The sequence below is a fragment of the Columba livia genome, chromosome 8 (genome assembly GCF_036013475.1).
Source record: "Columba livia isolate bColLiv1 breed racing homer chromosome 8, bColLiv1.pat.W.v2, whole genome shotgun sequence".
Classification (NCBI taxonomy): domain Eukaryota; kingdom Metazoa; phylum Chordata; class Aves; order Columbiformes; family Columbidae; genus Columba; species Columba livia.
This window is the reverse complement of record NC_088609.1, coordinates 11,871,480-11,892,209: the sequence shown is the minus strand read 5'-3', so window position 1 is coordinate 11,892,209 and position 20,730 is coordinate 11,871,480. Positions and strand designations below refer to the sequence as shown.

The window sequence follows — 20,730 nt, the reverse complement described above, 5'->3', positions numbered from 1 at the left end:
TTGAGATTCGTATAGTGCGAAGCAATTTAAAATTATTGTACTGCAATTAATTTTAAATAACTGAGCACTGCATATGTCTAGAAACCCATACAGATCCAAATGGAAGCTCTCTAAAAATTGAAATGATTCAATAAATTTAAATCACTCTGAAGAAATGGATGTAAGTACTGTAAATCACTTTGTGAGGGGGATAGGCAAATTTTCTAGAAGTGAATCTGAGGGTAGAGACTCTAATTAGATTTTTTATTTTGGGGTTTATGATGATGAAATGTAGGTTAATTTATATTTCCCAGGGATATGAGGGCAGCTCTTGTTGATCCATATGGTTTCTTGTAGCTCTTACATAGGCTGCTTTTTTTTTATTTCCCAAGATTACAGAAACTTAGCAATCCAACTTTGCACATATTTTTTTCCATTACAAATATCTTTCCCTCCAAATCTGTATAAAAAGACATGAGAAAAATATTGGTCCGCAGCTAGAAATGCCAAGTATATTTTTAAATGCAGCTAAAAAAGATACTGCAGAATTCAACATTGTGCAGCAGGGAAGCTAACATTTTCTGGAGCTGGGCTGCTCAATGAATATGAATTTTTATATGCCTAAATCACCGATTTGGGTCCAACCTGTAACTGTAGGTACCAAAGTAGATTAGCGTCTGGTAGCTGTTTGTTAGCTTAGAGCATGTTCCCTGTCCTTTCCTTACAGATGTATCAGAAAGATGCTATCTGGTGTAGGAAGGCTGATAAAAGTATTGATGCGAGACCTATTGGAAAATAATGTCATTGGCTTCAGCTCAGCTCCAGGAGAGTCTGCAGGCTGGTTCTTCCTCCTGTGTGCGGCTCACCGTGCCCTTAGCTCAAGGATTATGATTCCTCCCAAGGATCAGAGCCAGAAATTAGAAATGAGTACCTCCGCCGACACTCGCCCAACCCGGCCGTTTCACTGCTTTAATAGCCAGAGCAACAAACAGGACGGCGCGGTCCCTCTTCTTGGCATCTCGGCCTCTGAGGACGTTGCCACCCCTCGGCAAAGGGCTCCCGAGGGTCCGGCCGCCGTCCCACATCCCCAGCGAGGTGTCCCAGCCCCTGAGGGGACACAGCCCTTCCCGCTCCGCCAGGACACTGGTCCTTGCCATCTGGGGAGAACATTCATTTCTGAATTTGCTCCGTGTCTGGTGGGGTGTCCCCGGGCCGAGGAGCCGCGGAAGAGAGGGGCCCCGCCGCAGGGTCTTCCTTCAGGCCTTACCTTACTTTTAGACAGTTGTCATTATCTTTGTCTAAAGGTCATGGCTAAATTGAATAAAAGGAAAGCTGTGTGTTCCTGTCGATGCACAATGGCGGTATTGACTTTCCTAATCCAGTTTGCTGAGGGGTGAGAGAATTAAATTAGATATCTAAGCACAGAAATTGAGAGCCTTTGAAAACAAAGATAAGGAGACAGCCTGTATTTTCCTTTTCCTGGGAGCTCTGGGCTCAAGATTTTGCAGGTGTGTCATCTGATCCATGGCTTGCATCGATCAAAACTGTGCCAATGCATATTTAATTAGCAAGGGGACCCTGGATGCATTATGGCCATCATCCCTATATTGAATGGACTGTCAGACTTTCTGAATGCCTCCCCACCCCCCCGCTTCGTTGTTTGGGGAGCTTCTGCATTTTGTCTGAGCAGCTAAAAGTTTCTTTGTTTTTAGCTGGTGATGCATACAGCACCACTGAGGAGAATACAAACAAGTAAAGTCCTAAAGTGTTTATTTTGTCTAGGAAAAAGGGCTGAACCAATTTGAATCCTTTGGGTAACGGATTTTTGTATCTCTTGGAATTAAAAAAACACAGTCGCATGATGTTTACTTTAAGAATATTGTATTATAACAAATAAAATCTGTGCTCTGGGATTTCTTAAGGAAGCCTTTGATGACAATTTGAATTAAGTCAAAATTAACGTTTGCTACTGCAAAGGAATAAATAGAAAATGTTCCAGAAATGAATCAGTAAGCAGGAATCAAAGGCTGTAAACTGTTTTAAAAACAAACAGTTAGAAGTGAATCAAATACTTGTTTGTAATATCAAGGAACAAATATGGGAATACACAGATTCCCCACATTCTAGGCTATCACACGATAGCAGTAAATCATTTATGGGCTTGTGAGAACAAAGAAAGTTGATTTAAAATGAAACCATTTTGATACAGCTTTAGGGTCTCGCAGCCTCATGGCGAAGTTTCATGTTCTTATTCCCCACGACCAGGAAAGTAACCGGGGAATTTCTTCGTCCAAAAAAGTCTAAAAAAAAGTTAGCCTGGGAGTTGTGGAGATCTTTGTTTGTACCCACCTTGGTACAATGCCGCCCCAGCAGACAGAGTGTTGCCCGATAAACAGATGTAAGACACAAAGTCTGCTCACAATGCCCAGCACCAGACTGCGGGCACATGTTTTGGGCTCATTCAGACTCATCGGCATAGTCTAGCTCGCTGTTTTGTTGCTAGTCTACTTGCCGGGGTAGCTTAGGAGCGTCTTGCTGGTGAAGTAACAAGGAGGGTTTTTGCCACAAAAGTTTTTGCGGCAAGGGCTGACGGGAAAATCATTTGCATACTTCTCGTTACAAAGGCTGACTACTTCCTGGCTTAGACAAAGTGTTGCCTGATAAACAGACTTAACACACAAATGTCTGTCTGGAATAAACAACAGCAAGCTTTGATTTACATTTCCATTATCAAAGATAATCTCTTTCCCAGTGTACAGGAATTAAGAGTCCTCGCCTTATTAAAAAAAAAAAAAACAGGCTGGCACCACAGGGATTTTACCACTGCAGAACCTCTTTCATGGGGATGGGGTGTACGGTACAGGGGGTACGAAATACAACTTGAAACCTGGTACGGATGTGTGTGTGTAATGGTGAGGTCTAAGATAATGAAGCACTTTGAACTCCCTATAGAAGTTGACTTGAAAGCAATGGCCGGAGTTAAAGGGAGGACCAGGCCTTCCCTAAAAGAAGTAGTAGTAGCCACCAAAATAGCCGTAAATAATAATTGTAGCATATATGGAGCGATCCCTATGTGTTTATATTATAATGTATAATGAAGGGAAAGTGACTGTAAAAAAGCCTCGGTCCTGGTGCTGGTTTCTGTTTGTAAATCCCTTAAGCTCACCACGTAAGACTGTATATAAAGGAACATGATTTAGAATTATTTTTTTTTTAACATGCATAAATCTTTGGTAGAATCCATGCCCAAAATTATAGATGAAAAATTTATTGCATGAACACAACCCAGCCATATAAATATTTTATTACAAATAGGACACTGAAACTTGAATAAAATATGTCAGTTTATGATACCATATTCCCCCCCAAAAAACAACATGATACGAATGTAGAATTTAACTTGTGTGTTTCTGTGTCTGAGTTAGCGCTGGCTGCGAGCTGGGGATCGGGCTCAGCGTAGGTAAAAAATAACATTGGCACCCATTAATTCGGTTTGTGGACACCAACAGACAGTGAGGACGGTCCGTGTAGGTCACGGCCACCACGGGCTGGATTCAGCCCTGGAAAACACGGCGCACACCCAAGAAAGCGTCCGGTTTCTCCAAAGTCAGGTAGCCATGAAGTGGTTTAGCACCGAGAAGCGCCATGATGCTCAAATGAGGCTTTTTTTTTGGTGGAGGAGCGTAACAACTCTTCACCGTCTGTGTCACAGTCTACAAAAGAGAACAACATTGTCAGTCTGTTGACATTGGTCCTGTCCACGGGCCAGACTTTCCTGGGAAGGTTTTATTCTTTCCAAACAATGGAGCGTTCCCTTCCAGCGCCGCCAGCCCTGCTGCCACGCAGCCGTCCTGCAGCCCGGCTGGAGCTCAACGAGAAAATTATTGCGTATTGAAAAGTCCAGAGCTTCTGTCTTGGAGCTGGAGGACTCAGCGTGGTCTATGGTTTGAGATCGAACCTGGGGCTTGGCGTAACCAGTAGGATATACTCGAGAAACAGATTCAAAGCGGAACACAAAATAGAGATGTAGTAGGAACTGCTACTTGGGAAAAACTAGCCTGTTTTGTTGGGTTTTGGTTTTTTTATTTATCCCTTATTCATACTTGATTCTTGGAAGTAGAGAGTCAAATAGCTGGGACGTGGTTTTTATCCTGTTTCCCCATGATTACAGTTGATACCAGATCCCCTTGAGTTTCTCCTGTCCAGTAGCCTCGACTCCAGTGAACACGCTCACACTGACTCCAGCTAGTTCAGGGTTAACAATTCCAACCACTAACTTTTCTTTAACTAAAAAAGCCCCCAAATAAAACCCATTGTGCTATTCAAGGTTAAGCTTCCTTAAATATAAAACTAGATTCCGTGGTGATTTTTTAATTTTTTTTTTTTTCTTAAATCAGCAATGTTAATAGTGGTTCCTCACTATAATATTTCCAACTCCATCTGAAATCATTTAAATCCTCCCCTTAATAACATGCACTTTATTGTAATATACAGATTCTTTGGCTTCCTACCAGCCTTAGCTTAAGGCACCAATGAAACTCGTTGCCGCAGGGGGCCATGGATTCAAGAGGGGCTCGCATCTACTGTATATTTTGTTTTGTATGTTTTCCAATGGCTCTAATTATTGCAGGTGGTAGAATTTAACTGGCAGTGTTGTTGCTAAAGAAAACAGGCATAAAGTGTACACTGTTTTGCAGAGTGGCTATCAAATATATAGAAAAGAGAAAATCAAATGAATTGTTAAACTGCTCTATAGTAAGTGATTGTATTGATTTAATGCAAATGCTTATGAAAACGATCTTCCATTTATATCAATTATGTATGGGCAGAAATTAATTTATTCCTCCGGTCACCTGTTTGGCGAACTGACTCAGCAGGACCGACATTCCCCCTCCCGTTGCAGCCGAGCCCGCAAAACACCGAACGTTCAGAAAACTGGAATTTTTCAGTTTCCATGTGCAAAACAACAAAAAAGCCCCGACAGGAGTTACTGCCAAGTGCTGAAAAAGCAGAGAGCGAGCGGTGGAGGCTGAGCAAGACTCTCTCGTCCCAGGCAAGACTGTAAAACACAACGGCTCTGATTTTGCCAATCCCTTAACCATGTGGCGGCACATTTATATGTACCGGCTCATCTGCGGCATCTGAATAAAATCAGGGAAGCAAAATTCTGCATATAAACATTTTGGCTAAGTGCCTTAACTCAGTCTTCTTATCTGGGGTTTCCACAAGATGCCACCTTGCATAACAATGCTGAGCGTACGCTTGCCCAGTGCACGTTTTCGGTAGCCTCCCGTGAGCTCTGCTGCGGTGTAGATTGGGTTTAATTCTACCTCGTCCTGCATTTTATTGCCCTGTGAAGAATAGTGCTTAAAGCCTTTGTTGTCTTTTTTTAGAAATTAATATTTAATTTCAGCAGAAGGGGCGGGCTACAGGAAAACAGAACCGGGGAAAAACGTTATCGCAGTAGGCAGGGTAATAAAAGAAGAAAGTTAAGATTCAGTGTGCAAACAAATGTCCGACGGCCGGTGGAGTCTCTCTTGTGCCATCAGCTTTGGTGTTGGAAAAACAGCGCTCGAACACAAACAAAAGTACTTTGTTTCTCAAAATCCAGGAGCAGCTCCCGCTCGGGAGCGAGGTGCCAGCCCCAGCCGCGGCTTCGCCGGCTTCCGTCAAATTCGGAAAGGAAAACGTGATTTCTGCCCCATGTTTCTTCAGCTCACTTTTTCAAATCTATACATTTTTTTGCGGAATTCTGACCCTACGTTAAGCCTAAAGCCCAAAGGCTCATCGAGCCATGGCTGGCTGGGGGAAAAGAATAAACTAAAAACTAAGCAATAGCTCTGTAAAATGAAATCCGTCGAATATTGACTTTGAATGTTAACTAAATATTTTACATTCCTAATATTTTACCTTTGTTTCTACCTTTGCGGTATCGGAAACATGAAACTTCTTGCCAAGATCCAGTGTCCACAATATCACAGCGCTGTGTATGTTACCCGGTGGTCTATCTGCTGCCACTCATATGAGCTTCAGTTAAGGGTAACCCAGAAGATCAATATTTAAAACAAAATTGCAGAAGCGAGAATAATTTTTTGCACTGAGCTTCATTGGAGAAATTATTAAAAATAATAAATATAAAAGAGAGGAAACACATTCTGGGCATACTGGGAAACGTATCACTTCTTTAGGAGAATGGCATTGATTTGAAATAGAAGCATGGGGATTTAAGCTTTCTTTGCTAAATATGCTGGATGTTTATGTTCTGAAATTTATCAACATTTGTTTTGTGAGCACTTCTTTTTACATGTAGTTTTTAATGTATACAAGATTGTCCTCTGAGCTTCTGAATGATACCTAATGCATACAGTCAGCAGGTAAAAAAAAAAAAGGAATATTTAAAATAGGCATTTTCTTTATAGCGCTCTGTGGTAATTAAAATCTTCATTTGCTTAAAAGCAAGGAACCTTTTTAAAGCAATAAATTAGCATTGCTTGACCCAAGGTCACTAGTAGTACTGCTTCTTCCAGCGCTATTAATATCTCAAAGAAAAAGAAGGGGTGGTGTTATCACTCTGTTGCAATAGAAGTAAGATTTTCAATTTAATCACAGTTAAGTGTCATGACCTTTTGATCTCGCATTGACTCCTCACTGAAATGTGGTCAAATTTCAGACAGCTCATTCTGAACTCTGCAAAGTCAAGGTGGAGTCAGAAACCAGGTTGGCCACAATTGGGGGGATTTTTGTTGCAGTACCAAGTGGTTTCATTTCCTAAGTTTTGTTTCACAGCAAAACTTTTTTTGTGGGGGATCGATAGATTACAGAACAATTTGGGGGGGGGTTGGGGAAATAATCTTTTTCTATTTGTATTAATTGATGAAACAGTAATCTGAAGGATTTTTTTGGTGATGTTTTGTCACACAGGTACAGGGGCTTTTTTTCCTAATTCATAGTGATAGAAGTAATTCAGAAGGAAAACACAATTTGACTAAAGCTTTTACTAAGAATAATTTTTGAAGGAAAGAGCAATCGTCTTCACATGAAGTAGAGATAGTAATGTGTAAAAATGCTAAACACTCATATTGACACATATGCTTTTATAGGTCATTTTATTGTTTTAGGCAAATAAATGGTGTTCATTGGAGAGGGTTAACTGGGAGTTTGTAGCGCCCGCTATTTGGGCAAGTTCTAAAGCATTTCATCCAGTGTCTGGTCTCATTTATACCACTGCAAATCGGGCACAACGCCGCAGTTCTCAGTGAACTGTAACCACTGCAAAAGTATGACAAAAATCAGCTCTTCTCTCAGTTTTGCAGATTTTGTTCCAGAAATGTGTAGACAACAATCCCCACGACTTTGTAGTGTTGCTTAGTTACCTTTATATGCCTGCTTGCAAATATGTTTTTGAGACTTTACTATGTGTTGGATTAAGGCTCTGGTTTGTATACAACACAGAGGCTGCATTATAAAAAACATGTAGGAGAGTAGTTTAAATATGCCTTCTTCTAAAAAGAAGGATTCTCAAAGCTTAATTTATGCTGCCACACACACCAAGCACTCCGGGTAGTGCTGTAAGCAAGATTCCCTTTTTTAATATTTTTTTTTCCTAGCAAAAATATTACCTGGGCACGGGACTTTTGCATTATCATGTCCTAGTGCAACACTCCTGTCCTTAGTTTGTGCTCTCAGCCTTTGGAGGAAGTCTGGCGCCTCTCATCTATTTTCCACAGCAGACCCTGTAATTTTTGGCTGTATTTTATGTTTTTCAGATTCAAGTCAATCTGAAAGTCCCAGCCAGCCAAGTGAAGCTGATATTAAGGACCAGCCAGAAAATGGTAAGTTCTTACCTGCTGCTCCCGCTTTGGGATGTTAAAACAGCCCATATTTATAAAGATTTTTTTTCTCCCTATATCTAATATTAAAAGATTATTCAGAATAATTGACATGGGATAGCTGCAGACAGGTTTTGTACTCTCCTCGTAGTTAAAATGCTACTGTTTCACTCATCTAAGGTAGCGTTTTTTTTTCTCCCGTCCTGGAGAGAGACCTTTTTTCCCTTTAAAAATAATTTTAATTAGGGAGATGCCATTAAAGAGCCTGCTGTATGCAACCCTTATCCTTATTCCTCCATAGCAAAGGCTTTCAGTCCCCAGGCCATGAGTCACGACGCTCTAGGGGTGTGTGCTTCATCGCTTTCATTTTTATCTATCTGCTTTTAACTTCATTTTGTTTATCGATGCTCTCACACGCCGCCCTGAAGTACCAAACTTCCCACGCGTCATTTTAGAGCTCAGGATCTCGGGTAGTCCCGCCAAATAAAATGGTCGCTTTGATAAATGTTTCTGCAGACCCGTTCTCTAGTGCAAGAAAAAATCTGCTGAAGGTTGTAGATACTACAGGTGAGCAGGGCAGGGAGGCTCAACTGGAGCGTCTTGCTCCTTATTCTCTGTACATTGTTTCAGGTGGCAGCAGCTTGAGCTTATTTGGAAGCAGCAGCAGGACTGTGACTTTTGAGAACACTAATATTGTTTGAACTGGGACAGTTTTAAAGTAGAAGCAACAGCTTCTGCTGAATCGTTGGCTGGCGTTGTAAAGCAGCCTGGAAAAAGATGGTTCAGTAATAGGGAATTTCTGTAGGGACTGGATGTGAAAGGCTAAGGACGTGTGTAGAGGAACAACTTCTCTTCCTTTTAATGTTTAAGTAAGGTAGACCTCAGCAATTTTTGTTGGCCCATCGGCATCTGAGTTTTGTTTTACTACTTATGTTTAGGACTTAGAAATAAATGTCTCCCAAAGCGAAAGTGATTATTATTAATAGTTTTTCTTAACTTTTTTTTAATCCATAACCAGATTTTTTTTAAAAAATACCTAAATGTAAATGGGGGATCTGCTGTAGTGGGGGCTGCTGTGCGTACACAGAAGATAACTTGTGTGAAGGGTTTGTGTCTCTACAACCTGCCACCATCTCCAGCGCGTTTAAATCCATCTCATGTAGAAATAGCGTATCTATAATAATACAGCTGTGATTGCCCTTTCGCAGAGCGACTACCTGGTTTTGTCTCAGATCTTTGCAGGTTGTCCCCACAGATGTATGTGTGGTCAGGGGGTGTTTTGGGGACTATTAAGAACCAAACAAGCTGCAGGTGGGGGTGAGGTTGAAGGACCATGTTCACATCCACGCTGCGTTCAAATTTTAAATGGCACATAGATTTAAGGGAAGAAGAAGAGTTTGAGTACATAGAAAGCTTTAAAATCTGAGCATATATTGGCAGGACATAGAACATACGGCTCATTGGGCTGGTAAGGTTTTGGCTTTTGGGGTTCCTGTATTTTCCTCCCATTGAAATATGAAAGGTTTCATATTTTGATAGATTTTGTGCCGCTCATCTCTAAACATACCAGCTTAAAACATTTCTGTTGTTTCTGAAAGACAGTGCCTAATTTCCCTTATCAATCCTGTTCACAGAAATTCTAATTTGTAGCCAAAGGTTTGCAAGGTTAAGAGAAGAACTGACTAAACTGTGATTTTTGTTCTGCCAATTCTGCTATTTATTATTTTATTTTTTCTTGTGGGGAATATGTTGCCGATGTTTATTAAATCATATTTTAATTTAGAATGTATTAGGCACCGAGCATGTTATTATTTCATGTTTAGATAATATTCTTTCGCAGCTATTAAACCACAGTTCTTAGCCTGCAGTCTGAAGGAAGCCTGTTACCCAACAACCGCCCTGAAAAGCAGCAATATCAGTGTTAAATAATGTAAAATCTGTAAGAGCCTAGTGAAATGAAATATCTGTGAGTCTTCCTTGTAAAACGAGGTTTAGTGAATTCTTGGAACTTTACCGGTGCCCTGCGAAAGGTACTTTTTTTTTTTTTTTTTTAATTAAATAAACAGGAAAAAAGATTTTTCTTTTTCTCAGTTTTGCTAAAGGGTGTTTTTCCCCACCGCAGCAGAAGCCTCAGCGATCACAGCACCTTTTGCAGTGCCTGTGTGGGAGATTTGCTTTACAAATGCGTCTCCCACAGTCTGTTGGCCCTACGGGGGTTGCTCCCCCCAGGCAGACGCTGAGCTCATTCTGGGCACACACACCCCCCGTGTACCCAGGGTGTAGATCAACACAGATCTGCAGCTCTTATCTACCGAACGTGAGGATGAAAGCAAAACTGCAGGCTTCGGAAAATGAAAAACTGCACGCACAGGAACGGACACAATAAATCATATTAACCGCGTTGTTCTACACTTGCTGTAGACCCACTTCCACAGGGCCTGATCCAAATCCCGCCGGAGTCAATAGCAGTCTCGTAATTGATTTTACTGAGAGTGGGAATGAGCCCACACAGAGAGGAGTTTATTTATATATTTTTTTATTTTCTTATCAAAGAAAAATAGTGTGGTGAATAATCTCATTCCCACTGACGCTAACAGCAGAGTGACCAGATTGAGGGCAGATTTGGAATCGTTTTGCATGTGTTTCTGGAAGGCACAAAGAAGTGTATCGATTAAGTACTACCTTTTACATGCATGCATTCCTTCATTTTAAAAAAATAAATCTTTAAAGGCCTTGTGAGGGTTATACAGCCTCTCTGCTTGCCTGTTAATATCCTTTCTGTTCCACTCCATAAATTCTAGAGCTATTTATTATACACATATATTTTGCATACCTTGAGTAATGTAGGTTCAAAAGGGTCAACTATACAGCCCTGAAAAAGCAGGCCTCCTACTACAGATTTTAATTTATCATTCTAAATTGTATGTGTTATTTTGGAAAGCCTGTATGTCTAACCTTCATTAAAGTGAAGTTCACAGGGAAAAAAAGTTTCTCAGTTTTAGAGGCACTCCTTTTTTTTAGGAGGCTTTACAGTTGCATTTCTGGAGCAGAAGCTTGAGACAGAGAAGATGGTGGCATCTTCTACTCTCAGTGGTGGCTTTAACACCAACTCTGGCCTTGCCTTCACCCTTCACTAAGCCACAGTAGTTTTCAGGCAGTCACTTACCTGATCACTACTGCAATAATTTACAGAAATATCAAGCATTTAATTTTATTTTTTTCTAGAGAGAGATATCCAGCATGATTGTCATGCAGTGCGAACATGTAGACGAGGGAGGGCTTGTCCGTGGGTACGTGCTCCAAGGTCCAGATGTCTTGTCCTGGAACGGGGGGTAAAGCTGATGTGGAGCCCACTGGTGTGCATGCCTCTGTTGTCCTCAGGTCCCTTAGCATGTAAAAAAGAGCTTCTTGGGGAGACGAAGAGAACCCAGAATTTGTCTGTTTGTTGTGTGGGTGAGGAAATTTTTACAGGAGGAATGATGAAAGAGACCAGCAACTTCATTTGAAAGGCAGGAGTGTGTTCTGATGTCCTGATATTTTGCTCAAATGAGGGTTTTTTTGTCTGACCAGCTGGGTGGAACACCCGTGTGGAAAATTCCCCACTTTTGTAGTTGCCTAATGGTATGTAAAAGCTTCATTTCAGTTGGCACCGCAAAGTGATTTTGCAATTCACCTAATAAAAAAAAGAAAAAGAAAAAAGAAAAAAAAAGGGTTATTGATTTTAAAAGCTTGTTAAATGCACTGGTTTGGTGTTGTATTTTATAAACAAACTAGTTTTCAGTGAACTGAGGATGACAGAATGGCTTGCCTGATGTAGTGAAGTGACTGCATGCCTGGGGATCAGGAACAACTGAATTCCCGGCTCAGCATTGCCGGGGACTCTCTCTAGGGCTTTTATTCTCACTTTCAGTCATGGAAACGGCTATCAGATAGATTTTTTTGTTGTTGTAAGTGGGATTATTTTCAACTTTTGTAGGAAAACTTTCCAGCTTTTTTCTCAGCAAAGTGGGGATACCCGTGATTTTAGCTTCCAGAGATTCGGTGAATATGAGAAGTCACATCCTGCTCTGCTCCAGCAGGAGTTTAAGGCACAAACTGGTTGATAATCGTGGTACCGCGCTGCGTTACTGCTGTCGGTAACTGGATGTCAGACATGCACCGGGCGATGTTTGTGTTTGATGTGGTGGTGCTGGCGAATTGATAACTGCAGCGTAAAGGTAGATTAATAACTGCAGCGTAAAGGTGCACACGGAGCACGCTGGGTAAAGCAGGAGAACGCTGTGTCATTTTCTACAGACAGCTGATGCCTCTCGAGCCTGTGGCCTTGCGATTCGATAACCCCGAGTTGATAGCACACTGCTTTAATTGGAGAGTGGCACATTGTTTTTAAAGAAGTTGGTAAATTCTATCATTTCAAGTGAGCAAGGCAGCACTCGTTATTACAGCTGATTACAAATGTGTGCCAAATTCATTGCTCAAACAATTTCTGTAGAGGGAGAGGCATTTATCTAAAAAATAAAAATGTTTAATGCCCAAACCAAATGCTTTTTAGTTTTAATGTATTCTTGCTGCTTTGAGCTACAAGTACCTTAACAGCACTGCAGGAAATGAAAGGCACATTGTTCTTTGTAACATTAAAAAAAAAAAAAAAAAGAAGAAAAACAATGATGTACCGTAACTCACAGAACTCGTTTTTCAACCCTGCAGTAATTACACTGGACTTGTAAATATCATCTGTGAATTCTTTGCTCAAGTAGGGCTGGACTTGAGCATTAAACCTTTAAAAAAATGTAGAAGTAAATGCTTACTTTTCCGTGCCTAAAAACATAAAGGAGGAAATTCTGGTCCTCAGGCTGTTGGGGGAGGAGAAGGCGATAGTGGGGATGTACAGACAGAAAAGTTTCTTTCTCTTCTTCTCTGGGCAAGGCTGGTTGTGGCAGGTGCGGTACAGCTGCGTCTGCAAGGCAGGAGGGACCATGTGCAACCTGGTAAAACACAAAAGCGGCTTGTGGAATGACCTCTCTGCCTTAACTACCAGGCTGCAGCATCCCGCCCCTTTCTGGTCCCAAAACCTGGTGTTCTTGCATTGTGCAGCCAGTGGAATCGGGGCCTGTCTGGCCCAAGGGTTGGACACTCTTCTTGGATGCAGGTTTCACTGTTCAAACCTTCCTCTTGAGCTGAGATGGGCATAAAACATTAAGTGTTCTTTGTGGTTCTTCCCACCACTCTACTACCCTAAGTTAAATGGTAGCTGAGAGACCTCCAGTTCCTTCGACAGCCAAAGCTAGCAAAACCAGGCTGTCTTCCAAGGCCATCCCTCTTCTCAGGCCATACCTGACCTCCCATCTCCACTGCTTCAGCTGGGTCCAGCTGCTTCCCGCCTCTTGGCTCTGGCTGAACTTGATGTCAACCAGCTTTACACTGAACTCACCGAGGAGATGCTGCAAGTGCGGCAGGACAGGAGGTGTCTCCAGGGTCAGCGGTCTTTGGATTCCCACCTAAATTCCCTTAATTCCCACTTGGGGAAGGCACGGGCATGAACCGTTCTCTGAACATATGATGCTGAAACTGGTACCGTTAGAAAGTACATCATCTTTGGTAAGGAACATTCCCAAAAAACCTCATTCGCAGCAGGTAACCGAGCCTTGCAGAAAAAGTTTTCTTTCAGTTAACATTGCAATCAGGGTAATACAGTAACGGCAGCTTTTATTAGTGTTCTTGTTCATGGGATCATTTGCATCCCAGTCTTATAAATGCGAGAAGACTCTCCTCTCTTGTTTACAGAGCAATGCTGAGGAGTTATCACAGCCTGAGGGACTAATCTAAAATTAACTTTGCTTCAGAAAAAAAAGCTTTAAAAAAAAGAAAAAGCCCTTAGCATTTTCAGTAAGGAATCTCATAGCTGGCGCCGAAGTCAAAGCTCCTGGTGATGTCAGCTTGTTTGCACCTTTATAACTTGCCAGGACCAAATTCTGAACGGATTTGCACCCTTACAGATCACGCTGGTTACCGGGAACAGCAATGGGAAGTTTGTCCAGGCTTGAAAGCTCTGGCCGGGTGGGAGGGCACTGGTGGGGCTGCTCTCCTGCCTTCCTGTGGGTTGGACAGAATCAACTGTTGACTGCAACAGGACTCATCAGGTGACGAAAGTCCAATGAGGTCCAGCCTGTGTTTCATCACCCCCTGGGAGAGAGCACGTGTGGGCAGCTCTGAGAGTCAGCGTTTCCCAAGGAAACAAAAGCAGATATGCCTGGTTATAAATTTAACTGATGTGTGATTTAGTCTTGCATTTTTTCATCTTATTTCATCATGGGTAGATTCCAACAAGAACTGGAAATACAGTATTTTAATCATAGTAGTCTAGAATTGAAACTTTGCAGCATGCAGTTGTGTTTCCCAGATTGTCATGAGAAGCATCTGAATAACTAGGAAAGAAAACACCATTTTTTTCCTGTATTACCATATCTTCATTGAGATTCGTGCTCAAAGTCAAATGGTTTTGTGGACCAGATTGTGAGGCACCGTCACACTGTTGCCAGGATTTAGCAGGTCCTCTGCTAGGCTCAGGATTGAGCTTTCTTATCAATAGCTGGCACTCTCTTGAGGGGACCCTGCGATTGCGACAGCCAAGGGTGTTGACCGTCAGTCGGGCAATATCGTGGTCGTCAGTCAGGGTCAGCGCTGCTGGGGCCGCGTGGAGGGACCTGCCATGTTTGAGACCTGGGGATTGACAGAGGACTTCGGTTTTCACTGCTGCTAACCATTAACCTTCACAAGCAAAGCACTCCCACCAAAAATTCATCCAAGGCGAGTGTGACAGGAAATATTCAAAGCATGAAATGAATGCTTATAGCATGACAAAGCAGTGCTTGAGAGACATGAAATGTTCATTCCACTTGGAGTGGCTGAATACTGCAAGGAAAAGGAGAAATAAAAATGTGGCTAGGGTATATATTTTTATTTCTCCGTATGTGTGTACAGGAAAAAGGCGATGAACCTTTCCAGTGGGTAAGGTGCATAAATACAGCTGCGATTATTCTAAGTCATTTCAAGATATATTTTTATTCTTTTGCTCCATTCCACTCCTTTCCATGTGTTTTTATCCACAAGATAACAGCAAGGGCCATCTAACTGGCAGCCTGAACGCGGGCTGGCTGGGAGCCCCTCCTCGGAAGCTCCTGTGCCACGGCGAGGTGACTTTGGTGACTTTCCCTCTCCCCTCTGCGGGGACGAGGCTTTTTTTGCCACAGCCTGCAGGATGCTTTTGAACACCACGCTTGCCCACCAAGAAGATGGGCACTTAGGGAAAGAAGTTTATTTGTGGTATAGGCATCATTTTAATTTTCTGTCCTGTAGAGAGGGGAGTTTATTAATTGGAAGAGAATGTGATGCCAAGGCCTAACTTGCAAAACAAAACCCCAAACCTATCTATTTGTCTTTTGATGTAAGAATTTCCTAATGCCTGTAATGTAAGACAAAGGGAAAATTTTACTTGCAGGAAAATTGCCTTCCACAATAACCAAGAGAAAAAACACGGAACGCCCACACCAGAGCAGCGCGATCCAAAATGTGAACTTTTTACGCCTCCCCAACCTTCTAGGTTAGGCTTCCAACCAAGTGATCTTTTATTATCAACATGATATACCCTTGACATAATTTGGCGCAGTAAAGCTTCTTCTGCTGAACTCGTGATTTCATTTACTAGATCTGATGAAAGTTCTGTGAACCACGGGAAAATGTGATAATTAGTAGTTTAATTCTTGTAGGGTGTGCGTATTAATTGAAAAGGCTTGAACTATAAATACAGGGCCTGTGGATAAAAGCACATTCTGAAATCAGTCGCGTATCCGAAGTATTCATTACTTCACATCTATTTAGGTGGCGTGTCTTTGCAGTGGTGCCAGTCGGCTGGTGGAGTGAGCGGGGATCCTTCCACGCTGAGACAGCAACAGCAAAATCCAGCCTGACTTACCGCTGCACTCACGCGATGGGAAGCAATCCCTAGCCAAAATCTTGCCCTTTGTGGTCAGGCCACTGGGAATTACAAATGTGTGCTGGGAGCTGTGCTCTGCGGATGAGCTGGAGGTGGAGTGTTGGGTGGCAGCCGTCGTTCTGCTGCTCAACAAGCCCACCCGGAACATCAGAAATTCCCCACAATTTGAGTCCTAGCCAGCCTGGACCTTCATAAAACCCCCTATTTTTCCTCGTACTTACACACTTACCCTTCACTGTGTCTGGAACTGTCAGCACCTCAACCTCTGCTGCTTCAGCCAGAGTGTGGTTCATTTGGCCGTGAATGCCACCGCCGAGAGCCGTGATAAGGGATTGTGCTTTCTCACTCGCACTCTTGTTCTTTTGTTCTGACTTTCTGACCGACACAAGACATATTCTGTTGACTCTCGACCTTTCCAAATAGATATATATATACACACTATGAAAATGTACATCATTATATCACACCTTCCTCTGGTTTCTGCATGTGGTGTAGTGCCTGGATGAATCATACCTGGTTTTACAGGTACAAGGTGATTTTTATTCAAATGGATTCCAACCTTCATACTCATATTTGGTTTTCACACTCTGAAAAAAAATGTATATGTCTGCGTGTGCTGCAGATTCATGGGTTAATCAGGTGCTTTCCAGCTAGCCTTCATTTTGTAAATACGAAGTTGTGTACATAGGCAGAGGTGCACATGAAGAGCAACGCACAGCTCCTCAAAGCTGTGTGCTGGACTGGTGCTGTTGTCAAGGGAGGGCCCTTTGGTGAGACCAGGCTCCTAGAAAAAGCCTCATTACTTCTATAGCTGATCAGATACTATTCTTTAATTGTAGGTACTACTTTTCAGCTAGAGGAGTTGCTAGATAGGAAATGGAAAGAAAGTTTAGGGTGAGTCTCACAGAGCGGCGAGACTAAAATCCCCTCTGAAGCCTGGCCGTAGTGTGAGCGAAATGGAAAATTACCAGATCCGTTTCTTGGAAAGTAAGAAGGAGACTTTTATTTGCAATGGTTTGCAAATATTTTCCCAGGAGCGAGTAGTGAGGGTGGCGAAAGGGGGCAGGAGGAAGGTGAGGCGAGTGAGCCATGCTTGTAAACACACTCCTTCAACTCTGCTATTGTTATCTTGCACACAAAGGGCACCTCAACTTGTTTACAGCAGCTCATGTTATTCGTTTCTGCTCCTTTTTCTCCCATCAGTGCCGTAGCTTCGGTTATACAACTGTTTCTTTTTCCTTGGTCATGATAGTGTCCGGATAGATTTTGGTGGTGGGGTGGTAGAAAGGTGCCAGTTGATTAAATGTGCTGCTCACCATGTGCATTTCGTGTCTGCTGTCTTAAGGTTTTTTTGTTAACCGCTGTTGCAACTGAAGAAAATGCTGAAGTTTGACAGTTAGGAGTTACTACCGAGTATGTGCTGTAAACTATATCATCCCTCTGCCTTCTCCCTTTCTCCCCCTCCTGCTGAAACCAAATGATTTATAAAATGCCTTTGCATTCTTGAGTGAGTTCACACCATCACCTCCAGGCACTGCACTCAGGAGTCTTAGGAGTGGATGGGAAACACAGATCTGATAGCTGGTATTTCTCTCTGAAAGGGAAAAAAAAAAAAAAAAAGGGCAAAAAAGGGCTGATTAAATTTAAAGGAGAAAAGTTTCCTGCTGTGCCCCAGAGTAAATCGGTAGTCAGTGAAGCGCTTTACTAGTAAACAAGAGATGTACGTGGTTATAGTGGGTTTTTATTATTACACGCTGCCATTGTTTTCCATTTTCATAAGATTCAATTAATGTAATGATTTTTGAGTGTCTCTAATCATTACCTCCCACCCTCCCTCACTCCTACTTGAAGCAGGGGGATCTGCTGCAAGCCCCACTCTGGTACGAGGAGCCAGCACCGCGCTCCTGCTGCCGGCAAAAGGAGGCGTGAGAAAACGATAGGGCTGCTCCAGGGATCACAAGATTTTTCTTCTCTCTGGCCTTTGCCCTCCTGAGGGCTCACTGCCATGTCACCCCAGCTGTGCCCTGCCGGGTGACATAGCGAGGGTTGATGCTCTGGGGTGCAGTGTCTGCCGAGGTGAGCCGGGGTGCAGGATCAGGCACGAGGATGTCAGCACCGTCAGTCAGACCGTGGTGGGACAAACCCTTTTCTGGCATTTCTTCTCCCAGGATCGTAAGGGAGGGTTACTTGTAACACTCACTTGCAAATAATCTAGACCTCTGTCCTTGTTCTTTTTCTACTTTGGTTCCTTACTCTTAAAACAGAAGGCTCTTTGACAGCTGCATCCCCATGTGAAAACCTGCTGGTGTTTGGGGGGTGTCCCCACCTGACCAGCTTTGCAGATCAGACCACCTGCAGTTTTCCCACATGTTATATTCCTCAAAGTCCTTAAAAATCAAGGAGTTCTCTTTCAGGAGATTTCCAGTAGCAGAACGCAGAGAGCCAGCCGTGTCCTCCACGCCATGCAGAGGGAGCCAATTTTGTGGTACAGCAGAGCATGGCATAGCTGGAGCCACAGGAGGACAGGAAGAGGGTGGACAGCAGCTTGATGGGCTGATGTGGCCGTGGTTTTGAGGCAGGAGGGGAACCCTACAGATTCTTGTGAGGAAAGGCTTAGAGCAGTGGTGTAGTAGTGGCCCACAGCTCAATTTAAAGCAATAATAAAAGGGGCTGGAAAGGATACGACAGCTGGAGCAAACAGCTGAGGAATGAGGCAGCCCAGTAATACTGAATCCAGATTTCTGTCTGTCATGGCCATGAAGGATGCGTTCGCAGTTGGACTGGGAGCCGTCCACTGTTAGAAGGAGAGAAAAGTAAAGATCATCCCGTGTGCAATATAAATGTAAGTTGTTATTACTACTATTGCTATGTCAGCCGTAAACTGTTCCCACGAGAACAGAGATGCAACATCATTGAAAAAGAATGTCTTACTGTGAAATGGGCAGCAGAAACACTGTGGCATTATCTGCCGGGTAATGAATTTACCTTGGTGACAGATCATTATTCCCTCCTGCAAATGAACCAGATGAAGGACAGGAACACAAGGATAATTCAGCAATACTTGTATTTTACGGTCTTCTGAATTTAAAAACAAACAAGCAAACAAAACAGTAGCCAGATATAAATGTAAGGACAGAGAAGCATGGCGTGGCAAAAGAGATTGCCTGTGGCAAGATACGGGGAGGAAAGCAAATTTTCTCTCAGGTTTGTGCTAACATAGTATATGGACTAAGGCTGGGCTTTCATCCCACCTAACTTTATGCATTAAAATGAGGCACCAGCTACAAACCTAAAATCCTCAATCTCCTTCTATAAACAGTGGAGATACTGGGTCTTCTGGGAATTCATCTCCCTCTGTGTTGAACCTCGGAGAGATTTAAAACCAAGACATTTCAGGTTAATGCTGTAATTGCTTTGGACCCGAGATTCTGCTGCTGGAGGAAGCCACCCAGCCCTCTCCTGCTCATCTTGAAAAGCCAGAGGAGACAAAGAAAGAGTTCGCTGCAAGAGCAAAGGTGGATCTAGCAGGGCACATTGACTTGGTTGAATGATTTCTTCAGGATAGAAGGGTGGACAGTGTATCCACTGCCCACGTGTACTTTCTTCCCTTCTGTTTTTTCTCTTCTACAAAATGGGAGTTTCTTAGATAAATTAGTGAAATATTTATGTGTTCTGTGGAAGAATGTGTCTAGGGATGGGCATCCTGGCAGCAAGAACTTCCTCCTCAACTCTTCCAGTGAAGTTTTGTTCTAAACTGCCCAAATGAAGCCATTATTCAAAAGTAAAAATGTTCTGTTCCATTTCTTGTTTTCATTCTTCATGTGTCTGGGGACTAAACTGCTGTGAAAAAGAGCCCATTCTCACAGGATGTCTTGCCTAATTTTGCAGACAAGAGAGGTTCAGCTATTCCAATTACGATGAGATAAGAATCTGAAATGTTGGGATCACATCCATCCTGAGTTGAACTCTGAGTCTTCCAAAATCCATCCATCATTTTTTTTTCCCTTTATTTCTGTATTTTAGTAATGCAAGCAAAGAAGGAACAGAGAAGACATGGATGTTTATCCATTATAAACCATAATGGATGGGTTCCCTTTTTACCTGAGTTGCTTTAGTTTAACGTAAAGGTCCTTGTGAGTGGAATTCCTTTTCCATTTTCATTCTTTCTGCCTGATCAACTGCTGCTCATCAGCAAAAGGTCTGCCTTTCCTGTAAAATCATTGACAGTACGAAGTCTCATTGTTTACATGCAGGGCACTGTTAGAACAAGCCTGATGGCTGTCACAGGACAGGTGAGCCAGGCTGCTGAGCATGGTCCAAAATATGAAGTCCTGGCCTTGCGGTATCTTCAGATTTTCTTAAATACATGTGGATGGGGCATCTCTCATAGGGATTCCACCCCACCACCACGTTTCTGCATCCCTGGGGATCGCACTGGCTGCTGCAGACAAGCAAGAGGGTCTAGAGAGGCAAACCTACCAGAAGAAGGGGGCTGCATAGGGTCAGTTGACCAACCCAGCCTTTAAGCAACAGATTCATCTCAGGTCCTCACTTTAATACTAAGTCTGTGTCTGAGTTGCTGGAGGCAACATCGTGGGGCGAGACATCCCACCATTGTCATCTCAGTTCCTTGAGGCACCTCCCCTGGACCCACCATATCTGCCACACGTGAGATGAGCACGTGAAATTACGTAAGGGCTAAGAAGGTCCTTCTCTGCCCTTTCTGTTTGCTTTGTGAATCTTGAATCCCTCAAAATGCACTCACAATTAGTGAACCTGGAGGCCCTCTTTTGGCTTCAGTCTAAGCAGATTACATGGAGAAAACAAATTTGGTCTGTGTTCTGGCCTGACCTTGGCCTGAACCTGAGAAAGTGAATGTCCCTATCACACCACCATGTGTCTGTAGAAGTACAGTAAACACAAACAGGG

General features: G+C 42.9%; 1 protein-coding gene across 28 annotated transcripts in view; it reads left to right on the top strand.

The window, feature by feature from the left end:
* The window catches only part of NFIA (nuclear factor I A), a 348,817-nt gene that overhangs the window by 225,422 nt on the left and 102,665 nt on the right, over positions 1-20,730 (top strand). For 21 of the 28 annotated variants that reach the window (XM_065070923.1, XM_065070913.1, XM_065070921.1 and 18 more), the window contains exon 3: positions 7,746-7,811. The exons of the other annotated variants lie outside the window; for them this stretch is intronic. In XM_065070923.1, coding sequence (XP_064926995.1) covers positions 7,746-7,811 — 66 coding nt within the window. The remainder of the gene's footprint in view (positions 1-7,745; positions 7,812-20,730) is intronic. 28 annotated transcript variants of the gene reach the window in all.